The sequence below is a fragment of the Schistocerca gregaria genome, chromosome 8 (genome assembly GCF_023897955.1).
Source record: "Schistocerca gregaria isolate iqSchGreg1 chromosome 8, iqSchGreg1.2, whole genome shotgun sequence".
NCBI classification, from domain to species: domain Eukaryota; kingdom Metazoa; phylum Arthropoda; class Insecta; order Orthoptera; family Acrididae; genus Schistocerca; species Schistocerca gregaria.
In genome coordinates this window covers 362,539,660-362,551,960 of record NC_064927.1, presented here as the reverse complement: position 1 = coordinate 362,551,960, position 12,301 = coordinate 362,539,660, and the positions used below count along the sequence as shown (strand labels likewise).

The 12,301-nt window shown below is 44.9% G+C and overlaps 1 protein-coding gene across 1 annotated transcript; it reads left to right on the top strand.

Moving 5' to 3' along the window:
• The first annotated feature begins 449 nt into the window (after positions 1–449).
• LOC126284712 (POU domain protein CF1A) lies at positions 450–4,724 on the top strand. Its single transcript, XM_049983845.1, has one exon. The coding sequence runs from the start codon at positions 751–753 to the stop codon at positions 2,299–2,301; it is 1,551 nt and encodes a 516-aa protein (XP_049839802.1). The 5' UTR covers positions 450–750; the 3' UTR covers positions 2,302–4,724.
• The last annotated feature ends 7,577 nt before the right edge of the window (positions 4,725–12,301 follow it).

Below are 12,301 nucleotides of genomic sequence, written 5' to 3'. Positions count from 1 at the left end.
TTATTGCAGCGAGCAATAAGGCGTGTCGTATTGGCAGGTTAGGTAGATCGAACAGGAAATGGGAAAAATAAGTTTTGCTCTTATGTGTAAACATTACAGTCCTGATTCGGCCGACAGAGAGGAAAGCGATGCGATACGCTCCGGGATGCTCTGCAAATCTGGTTTGGCGGGACAGGCGGCGCGACCTGGCGGCCAGGGAGGGAGCGACGGACTGCGGCGTGGCGCGGCGCGTCCTGCCCCCACGCCCGCAGCGCCGCGGCGCCGGAGGCGGGGCCAGCGTCGCCCGCCCTCCAACCACGCGCCGCCGCCCACGTGACGTCACGCGCCGCTACAGCCGGCCAATGGGCTGCGTGCGCACCCAGCTGCCAGGAGGGGCGGGAGGCGGTCGAACGGACGCTGCCGAGTTGAGCCGAGCGGTTCCGAGCGCGTCCGAGACGCAGCGGCAGCTCTCGGCTCAGTCGACGAGGCGTAGCGCCCGACAGCAGCAGTGTGTGAGAGAGGAGTCGCAGTCGTAGTCGTTTCGAGAGCTGTTGTGCAGTCGCGTCACGCCGCGCCGCGTACCGTGGAGCCGGATCGGGTCGGAGGGCGCGGAGAGCGAACGCGGAGTCTTACAACGCATGAGCCACGGCGACCCCAGCCGTGCCGTGCGTCGGTTTCGTCTGGCGCGCTAGTGCGCGTGAGCGGGACAGCGACCCGGACAGCGCGCTGGGAGGCGGAGGGTGGCTCGCCCGCGCGGCGGCCCCCCGCTACATGGCCACCACGACCTACCTGCCCGCTAGCACGGGGCTCGCGCAGGACATCGACGGCGGCGGTGCGTCATCGGGGGCTATGAACATCGCCGGAGGGTACCATAGCTCGTCCCCGCGCTCCGGCGACAGCGGAGGCGGCGGGGGCGGCGGAGGCGGCGCCGCCGAGGTCAAGTACCTGCCGCCGCACCAGCAGCACCACCACCAGCAGCAGCAGCAACAGCAGCAGCACCACGCCGTAGCCAGCTCGCCGTCGCCCACGCTGTCGCACAACCCTTGGGCGAGCCTGGGTCCCGCGCCCGGACCGGGCCCCGGCCCCGGGCAGGACCCGTGGGGCGGCATGGTGGCGCACCACCATCACCACCACCACCACCATCAGCCGGATATCAAGCCGCCGCCCACGCAGCAGCAGCAACAGCAGCAGCAGCAGCAGATGTCGTGGCACGCGCCCGTCGTGTCCGCGGCCGCGGCGCAGTACTTGGCCCAGAGCGGGGGCGGCGCGGGCGGCGGAGGCGGTGGCGGCGGAGGCGGCGGCGGCGGCTCCGGGTCACCCCTGCAACACCACTACCACGCCGCCATGAACGGCATGCTGCACCCGCAACAACTCCACTCGCTACGCGAAATGCAGAACCACAGCCCGGTGGCGGTTGGGCTGCACCACCACGTAATGGGCCACCACGGCGGCCACCACCTGCACCACCCGGCGGCGGCGCACCACGTCACGCACCACGCGACGCACCACGCGCCGCACCACCTGCACCACTCGGTGGGCGGCGGCCACCACGGGGACCCGCGCGCCGGCAGCGGGCCCGGGGGCGGCGGGCCTGGTGACCCGGGCCCCGGGGGCGGCGGCGGACCCGGCGACGAGGACACGCCCACCTCCGACGACCTGGAGGCCTTCGCCAAGCAGTTCAAGCAGCGCCGCATCAAGCTGGGCTTCACGCAGGCCGACGTGGGACTCGCGCTCGGCACGCTCTACGGCAACGTCTTCTCGCAGACCACCATCTGCCGCTTCGAGGCGCTGCAGCTCAGCTTCAAGAACATGTGCAAGCTCAAGCCGTTGCTGCAGAAGTGGCTCGAGGAGGCCGACTCGACGACCGGCTCGCCCACGTCTATCGACAAGATCGCGGCGCAGGGCCGCAAGCGCAAGAAGCGTACGTCCATCGAGGTGTCGGTGAAGGGCGCGCTCGAGCAGCATTTCCACAAGCAGCCCAAGCCGTCGGCGCAGGAGATCACGGCGCTCGCGGACTCGCTACAACTCGAGAAGGAGGTAGTGCGCGTGTGGTTCTGCAACCGGCGCCAGAAGGAGAAGCGCATGACGCCGCCCAACACGCTGGGAGAGGGCGGCATGCTGGAGGCGGGCGGCCCCGGGGGCGGAGGGCCTGGCGGGCTGCCGCCGCCCCCGCACGGCCACTACGGAGGACCCGGCGGGCCGCCCCCGGGCCAGCCGGCCGACCTGTCGCCCATGGGCCCGCAGCAGCACGGCCACTCGCACAGCCCGCCCATGCTGTCGCCGCAGGCCATGCCGACGCACCAGAGCCTCGCGGCCCACTAGCACATCGCCTAAGGCCGGCTCTTCCGGCACGCCTACTACTGGCCGTAGGCGCGCCGGAGCTCCTGCCCGCAAGCAAGCAAGCAAGCACCCCCGGCGGACGCGTCCGCCACCGACCGGCCAGGCCCAGCGAACCGGACTGACGCCGCGACTCGCTAGCACGGACTACTTGCCCCCCTCTGCACATAACCCAGTGTACATACTAATCCTAGTTGGAGAATCTATATACATAAATATATATTATATATATTATACGCGCGATGTGGACACGGCCGCGTGGTGCGGAGCGGCACACAAGCCTAACACACACGAGTGTACGATGTTCCAATATTTGTATATTCAGGATCTTAAAACAAAACAAAAAAAATACGAATGTATAAATATATTTGCGACAGAGCTCTTTTTTAAACAAACGAACAGACACTGGTGAGGGGTGAGGACGGACGGACGCAGACGACCACCCGCGCGCTCGCGACCCCTCGGCAGCTGCAGCAGACCCGCGAGCGTCCACCGGCAGCGCAGCGACGACGCCCTGCGTCGCCGACCCCCTCGACGCCAGGGACTTCTCGCCGCGTCGCCACGGCGTCCTTCCCCCACGTCGACCAAGGTAGGAACCAAACCAGAGGCCGACGAGTGTCTACCCGTGTGAGTGTGCACAGCGTCAAGAACCGCTGGGAGAAAAGAAAAACAAAACAATTAGTGCAGCGGTTATTCTGTTGTTTTTTTAATGAAAAAGGAAAAAAATCAAAAGGTGTAAACCGTAAAAAATACTAAAACAGCGAAAAACCAGCCAAATAAACATGAATGGTGTTGTTCTTTTGCAGGAAATAAATGATAAACCGGTGAAATAATTATACGTACCTACAATAGTGTCCTATTTGCACGTGTTGTTTCCTTTTACATGATTAATAACAAACAAACAAAAAAAGTTGCGGTGAATATTTTTACTACCCGGAAAGTACACGAATCTCGCGAAGTAATGAGTGTAATAAACGTAGACGACGAAGGCGTCAAGCTAGAGTGTTTTTTGCGGTTGTTTAGTTTTTAGCTTTTGTTTCCCTCGTAGGGTTGCACTGAATGATCGTTTTTCTTTTCTTTCTTCCTACGTCGTGTATACAAAAATAAATAGCAGAGCCTGCGATGTCGGTAGCACGGATTTGAGGTATGAGTCTCCGAGCTCCACAAGAAATGAGTTTCTCTCTCGTACCGGACCTCCATAAAAAAAATTTGCGTTTCTCGTCGTTAGGCCTAAACTCGAGAGACTTGAAGTCATATCAGAAAGCGAGACGCCCCACGGTTTCTTCGTTTTAGGAGCTACCGTTCTCGCTTGCTAGGAAGAGAGTAACAATATCGGAGTATTAAAAGTAAGACTAACGAAATGATGTTTATGAATCCGGTGATCTATCTCCAAAATTCAACCCCACAACAAACATTTCTGTAAGACCGCCACTCAATGCAATCTTCTACATACAATGTGAGCGTAACTAGTTTACTTCTTACTTTCTTAAACTTAAAATTACACACACGCGCTTTCAGATGAAATTCATGCGCAGGCGCTTTTTGCTACAAAAGCCTACATCCCGTTCGGGAGTTTACGCGCTCATCTTCCCTGCTACTGTACATACGCAGTTTCTCTAAGTGCTACCAGATCGATCTTGTTTTGTTTGTTGTCGAGCAATAAACGTGAGCAATCCCTACGGAGTCCATAACGAGCTACTAGTCCCTAACTACGTCATATACACAAATGTGTAGCTAGCTCTAACCTTCGTTTCCGAGTTTTTACTTTGCCGTGCTCGGGAAAAGATGGCAATTATGGTGTGTTCGAATGACTGTACTGGAATTGTGTTCAAAGAGCAGTCCCGAACAAGTATTTTAAGAAACAAAGAAAAAAGAATCAAGCAGAGACCCATATATCTTTTACACGAATTGGTACCGCACCGGAATTTTTTGTGAAACAAAAATATTACAACATTGGAGTGCTCAAATTACCGTTGCTTTTGTCTATAATAAAAGGAATAACGAAGTTACTCGATCACTACCTTCCAGCTGACATCAAAGCGGAAGAACGAGTAGTCTTGTTTATGCAACACAACCTGGCTATACAAATTATTAATTTCCTGTACATAGCCGGTAGATACCAGAATACACTGATTGCATGTAAACTAGAACGAGCCGTCTCATCTTTGTTACTCAGTTGATTGTATATTTTATTTTTGTTTGTTTCTTAATTCCTTTCTTTGGAAGTAAAACTGAAGATGGATCAACATCTTATTATATTAAAATTAAAAATAATAGCCTATTATGATATACAACTTTTCTGTAAGTAGACCGAAATATTTCCTATTGTATACTGTCCTTGACTCAAGAACACAGAACGAATCGTCAATAAATTACAAGTGGCAAGTGTTTGTCATATGAAAAGAAAATTTCTTATGGTCTGTTTATTGATAAAAGCCAAATAATTCCATTACCGTATCATACAAAATCAAACTGAGAAAGATAGGAATGTTGAACGTATAACATTGGTGTTTATTTTATTCGTTATCGGCGTATCAGGTTTAAGATTTCACCACCATTCGCACAAATGTAAACAAATAACATGAAAATCTTTTATTACGGTTGTTATTTTCGCGTATAAGAGCTTCCAGCTGATATATCAGATTTATTTATGAAGTTAGTTGTGACAAAGATTAGTGATGTGCTACGGTTCCTTTCTTGTTCGGAGGATGAATCAATACCAGAGGAAACTAACGAGTAAAATAAAGACCAGTATTATAAATTCGGCATTTCCTTCTGTTGAAGACACAAAGAAAGAGATGTTTTTTTTGTCATAATGTTGCACATCAGCAGGCAGTTAACAGCCATACCACTCACATTAGCAGAGACTGAATTCTTCAGAACTGTATATGAATTTCTATTTATGTTTGATACAAATAATTATTGGAGAATATCACAGACAGAACATGGATAACATTTACATGACTCAGACTGCACTGCGATCAAGAGAGATATTTGACACACAATTACACAGAATGATATTACACTTACAGCAACATAAGCGTGGAACTAAACCTTAATGCACCATAGAGCTTCACCTTTGTGTCACATGTTTCTCTATAATATGCTCCTTACTACTGAGAAATGAGTCAGAGCTTCGTTTCATCGAGCTGTGGGCTTGTAAGATTCTTGCATCGTATGCACGTCGATAACATCCTCCTATTAGGACATAACTGCAGAATTAACATTTCGATTGCTACATGGAATAGTAATTTTCACAGTAAAAAGGTTCTCCGGTTATGAAGATAAAGTTATAAAATGAGTTGTCAGATTTGTGATACTTAGTCAGACCTCTTTGGTTTAAGGCAGATAATGTTTACCTGATTTACACTTTTTAAATAATTCATTAGCGCACACTCACATTTGAATGAAAGTAGTGACATTATAATTGTTAGGTTAGTTACTTGAAACGAAATTGATCACAATGAGGGAATAATGAACGTCATTCGCCGTCGGGAACCTTGTACGAATTCTGAATTTCATGTCACCTGTTGAAACGAGATATGTAATCAACATTTCATATAAAAACTGACAATGGAATGCACCCTACAACGAAAGTGCTTCAAAAGAGTCATTTACTGTACATTACATTCCTGCTACTCTTGATTAAAATGCTTTTTTTCGTGTTTGAGGTGTCATGTGGAGAATACTTTTAAGTATTATAAGTGTTCCAATTTTTTTAAATCACTCACTTGAATTCACTGTAAAATAATACACACTATACAAACAGTCCCGCAGTGAAATTGGTAGTATCGTTAATTAAGTGTAGATTTCCACTGTTATTGTTTTTGATAGATTCGCAAACAGATTAAATTTCGTTTTGCCACACATAACACAAATCTGAGTTATTCATTGTTGCCACGTACAGACAGTTGCTAAGCAATGGTTCCTCATATAGTCCTGAACGAGATTAGAATTGACATCTTCTTTGAACGAGACTTCCTGTAAGTATGATGAAAAACATTTGTAGACTGGACGTTAGGTAACTATATATATGCGGGAGCTTATGCTCCAGATATAGATTTACGTATTTTTGAAATGTGAGTGCTTTATGGTGCTGTAGATTCTTTTCCTCCTAACAGCAGATCACACATTGTAGGTGCTGAAACAGGTTTTTCACGTGATTTTTATATTTGGAGTGATTAAAGGCTAATCCCAAGTGATTATTGCTCTGCAATTCATAAAAAAATTGGGCGTCGTAGGTCACGCGAGAAATTTCTCCGACTTTTATTTCTGGTGTGCCCAAAAACATTGACATTATATTAATGTCATCCACACAAACAAGATGAAAATGTAGGTAGTGTGTGATGTCGCTTTGCTGCGAAATTTAGCACTTGCTCATAATATTTTAAAATATTGTTTTCTGAGTTCATATCAACCAAATAACGTGCTCTCTCGCATTCCAGAGGTAACGCTGTTTGTTAAGCAGCGCATAAATCATTTTCTGACCATGTGTTCTGCTTGTGCTGGACTGTCTCTCCGCACTCGGAAGTACTCATTAGCTGCAGCATCATTCATTTTACTTAGTGCTGGTCACACTTGGCACAAAACTTCAGACATGTTCACATGTCATCACAGAACGGATGTAAAAAATAGGATTGATGTTCATTCTATGTAAAGATTTTTCTGGCCATTATACCACTACCACTCATACTCCATTTCAAATAGACAATTGTCAACTCACGTAAAAGTAGTCCGTTGTATCCGCACTGCCCAAGTGTTAATGTGATATCCTGGCTTGCACGTAACTTGATTGCACTGCACTCAAGTATTCATTGCTAACTGTGTTTTGAGTTCCTTGGCTGTCTTCCGTTGTTAGGCAACCAAATCAAAATTTGTTATTGCTAACGCGCTAAATCTCATTCTTGTATTCACAACCCTTATCCGGTTTTTACATCGTTTTCGTAATTATGTGTTATTTACGAGAGGCTACGTCAAGAAAAAAGTCCATATAAACTCATGTGAAATCTTACAGTAGTTGCACCAATGACGATATCAAGACAGAAAGATAACTAAAAACAAAGACTAGGCAAAACTGCGTACACCTTAGTGTGGAAAGCGTTAATCCGGTCGTTGCCTGCGACAATTACCATAATTTTATTTCCCCACGAATAAAATTATTGTAAATTTATTCTGAATGTATTTAGTGCTGCTCTGATATCCATCTCTGAATCAACCAGCTATAGTAAATAATAAAAATACCGGAGAAAACTGGGCTTCGTCTTGACAAATTTGTGATTTGTGCCTTGTGTGCATGTACGGAAATATGATAGATTGAGCATCACATTTTGCTAATTCAGACGAGTCTAACGTAAAAATCGAATTTAACTCTTCCTGAACTATAACAATGTGAAGCCTTCATTGCAAATGTGTTAGACATCGTCATTTTGACCCACATCTACTTTCATTGCTGCTTCAATGTCTCCTCAGAATTTCAATTATGTACTCGGCACTGCAGAAATAATCAGCCGTCATTTATGAATTAACACCACAGTGTTGTGACAGGTTTAATATCAGAGCTGCTGCTTCATTTACATGTTATGACTGAAGAGGATGCGTGGAAACTACAGTTCCAATTGCAATACCAACAGTTTCTGCTGTACTGCTCCGGCATAGATTATGCTGTCCGTTCACACACTAGAAAAATTTTCATCAGTTGTTTCATTCAGCAACGTTGCCTTAGGTAACACATTTTTGTTTTAAAAAACACTTCTAATAGTGACTAAACATGCTTGACATAGCAAAAAGAATTATCTATTCCACTGTCGAAAAGCTATCATACGTGTTGCTAGACATCTTGATCCTCGTATATCGTCCTTATTGTGGGTGTTGCAATAATAGAGTTCATATATCCGACCACAGGCTTCTTGTCCCAGCTTCAAGGAATCAGCATCTGAGGAGCGAGTGGATGAAATAGTCAACACAACAACTTTTTTGAGAAATAGGTTTATTTTGATTCGGTCCAATTATTTTAACTTGGGCAAGTAGCTGATATGTCTATGGAACTATAGCAGATATCGTTCCGTAATCATGCGTTCATTTTCACAGGAAGGGATGGTTCAGTGTTTGTCACACAATTTTTTTGGTGATTTCTAGCAATTTAGTTAAGCCCAACAGTAATTTAAGTCTAATCGTTTAGTGGCTCCTAGATCAAGTGTCACTAACGATGCATATGATCGTCGTAAGTGTTCTTTCTGTACCTGACGCATTCAGCTGCACCACCAAACTCCGTTATGGAATCTGTAGAATTCCTTAGCTGCCGTTCAGTGTGAAAGCAGTACACTTTGAGCAAGGCGCCTATTAACCCTGCTATGAAAAACAGAATGATTTGTTCTACCACTGGTGCTTCAAGCCGCCATATTGGCAGCACCTGAAAAGACGTAAAAACTGTCCTGCATTTCCTGCTGAATAATTTCACGCAGGATGTCTTGTGAATACCGCTGCTTCCATCTCGTGTTTTAAGTGTCGCTTCCCTAGCGTTGCGGTCGTCCGTGCAACGACACCGCGTCACTGTCGCAGAGGCAGCGAGCACGGTAGAACGTCATTCCGACTCCCGCAGTCGTACCGTATCCAACCCTCGGCGGTGTGCAGACAGCAGACCGGTTTTAATTTGAGTGTTGGCGTCTTTACTGTCGTCGATTAACGTCTCGAAGCGGTTCTCCGTACGCCGCGAGCCGATGTTATCGTGCACTCTTCTCCGTCTGGACTTTTCCCCGGAAGCTAGGTGTGATAAACTCCGAATAATTTACCTTCCGGCTGTTTTTAGTGGCCGTCTACGCTCGCAGAGCTGAAGCGCTATCTCTGTCGTCCGAACGCGTCCAGCGTGTCACTTCCATTATTCGTGAGGTCCGCTGACTTTTGCTGCGGTGATGTTTCGATACAATCCGCTAACTTATGTGACAGTCGGACAATCCCAGTTTCTTATACAGGAAACTCATTTAACTCGTTCTACGTTTCAAGTCTTTTATCGGTAGCTGGGTGACTGGACAGATTCGAACGAGCGAGGGATGCAAGAATTGCAACTGTTCTTGCAAAGAAATACTGTATTGTTCTATATCTCAGAATATAACATCATGAATCTGTAGTAGGCCTGTAATGAATGAACTGTATGTCAAGGACTCTACGTTAGCATTTACGATTTTTTGCAATTAGTTATATTTAAAGGCGTATACTTAAGTGAAATTTGAAAATATGCTGCAGAGCATATTTTAAAAATATCGTAATTCAAAGTACTGCATAAAACAGCAAATAGATCCTCCACAAGTGATTGGATTGAGACTGGCGGGTATGATGATTAAACTGGATAGAGCACTGACAGAATCGTATTCGGACATGTATTTGGAACTTTTTTCGCATAGTAATTATCTGCCAAGGTGTTTCAGTATTGCATATCCTACATTTCAGAGTTTTCAGAATGACTATTCCTATATGGCGGCACACACTGTGGTAGCTAAGTCGCAAATAATTTGCTCCCTTGTTTTGGTTTTGTTCTGTTGTTTTAAGTTTCTAAATGCTTAATACCCTCTCCTGGAACAGAGAACTCTACCTAAATGGTCTTAAATAGTTTTATTCAGCTTCTATTGTAAATTCTACTGCATGCCATTTCATTTGATTCCTATTTTATAATAAAAATTTATTAAAAATCAATTTTCGTTGAGTATTCAACCACAGTCTTAAGAGTATTCAGTCTGCTGTCAAATTTGGAAGAGTGACAGTACCGCGTATAATGCATGATGCTGGAAATCGATGGTAATACATACTGCTCTCTATTGGAATTTATAAATAGTTTCTGCATGTCTGCTTCGGAACAAATCTTCCATTTAGGCCTGTAATGAATGAACTGTATGTCAAGGACTCTACGTTAGCATTTACGATTTTTTGCAATTAGTTATATTTAAAGGCATATACTTAAGTGAAATTTGAAAATATGCTGCAGAGCATATTTTAAAAATATCGTAATTCAAAGTACTGCATAAAACAGCAAATAGATCCTCCACAAGTGATTGGATTGAGACTGGCGGGTATGATGATTAAACTGGATAGAGCACTGACAGAATCGTATTCGGACATGTATTTGGAACTTTTTTCGCATAGTAATTATCTGCCAAGGTGTTTCAGTATTGCATATCCTACATTTCAGAGTTTTCAGAATGACTATTCCTATATGGCGGCACACACTGTGGTAGCTAAGTCGCAAATAATTTGCTCCCTTGTTTTGGTTTTGTTCTGTTGTTTTAAGTTTCTAAATGCTTAATACCCTCTCCTGGAACAGAGAACTCTACCTAAATGGTCTTAAATAGTTTTATTCAGCTTCTATTGTAAATTCTACTGCATGCCATTTCATTTGATTCCTATTTTATAATAAAAATTTATTAAAAATCAATGTTCGTTGAGTATTCAACCACAGTCTTAAGAGTATTCAGTCTGCTGTCAAATTTGGAAGAGTGACAGTACCGCGTATAATGCATGATGCTGGAAATCGATGGTAATACATACTGCTCTCTATTGGAATTTATAAATAGTTTCTGCATGTCTGCTTCGGAACAAATCTTCCATTAGTTCCATCGTTATGCTACTACTGATACCAAACGTTAACAGAAAGAGTATTTCCGAAGATCGTTTGCTGAAAATACATTTTCGAAATCTTACAATTAATTTTCTACTAAAGTAACCTACCCTATGTCTTTTAAACTTCCATTTCAGATTGAGGTGTGTTATGGTTCGTTCATTATTAAAGTTGTGTTAAGTAGCAATGAGGTTTAATTAACAGAGGTTCCAAGATTTAGTTCTATTAGTTTCATTTCTCATTTTCGTTTTCTTAGATTCCCCGTTTTGATGCAGAAATTATTTTTTCCATTTTCTACGTTATTAATATTTATGCAAGTGATTCGGGTAACAAGGGACCTATTGAAAACGTGCCTAAAGAATTGCGACCATACTTATTGTACCTTGGCATATACAGTATGGTACGTCAAGTGCAACGAATCTCAACTGCATGTAAATTAAATGTGTAAAATTAAGAAAATTGAGGACAAGCTCAGATAGAGAAATGTTAGTGTACCCGGCGCGAAAAAAAAGAAAAAAGAACAAACAGACGAGAGTCTGTGAAATGTTTAGTGAATGAAGCAAAAGACTACACAGTGGCTGGGAACGTCCTTTATTCTACCTGTTTATCAAGCAAACGCTAAACTGGCGTACGCTGCAAACATCAAATGTGTTTGTACATAAAATTTACTTTGTCTACGGACGGATTCCTGTACCTCGACGTTGTTCCTCCTTCTTGTGGTCAATATTTCTTTCTAGTAGGATAGCGCCGTCACGATATTTCTTTTGAATTATTTCTTAAGCCGTAGATTGATTAATTTCTTATCTCTAATTATCCCCATGCGACACTTTATTGACATTCTCAGCAAATACGTTACGCTCCTCAGCTAAGGCATATGACGTACCACAGACGATAGTTACGCTTTTTATACGCTCCGCTCTTACAGTTACAAGAAGTACAATAGTAAGAATGTCTTACTTCAGTATACCTCTAAATTAGGCCCTTGTTTACAGTCTTTTGAATTCATTGTTCAGTCCCTCCGATATTTTAAATCATTGTGCAGAAAATGGCAGTTATACTAAGCCACAAGTTGTTCTCCCGTTTCATATACGAATTAAACGCAATATACAATACTTCTTTACGTAACTGTATGTGCTGCAGTGGATCAAATTTCTCTCCTTGATGCCTGTGTATGTACGTTTCGTAGGAAATTACAAAATAAACATGGATTCCTCCCTAAACAAATGGTCAAATGTGTGTGAATTCCTAAGAGACCAAACTGATGAGGTCATCAGTCCCTATACTTACATACTACTTAAACTAACTTAGGCTGAGAGCAACACACACGCCCATGCCCGAGAGAGGACTAGAACCTTCAGCGGGAGGGGCTGCGCAGTCCGT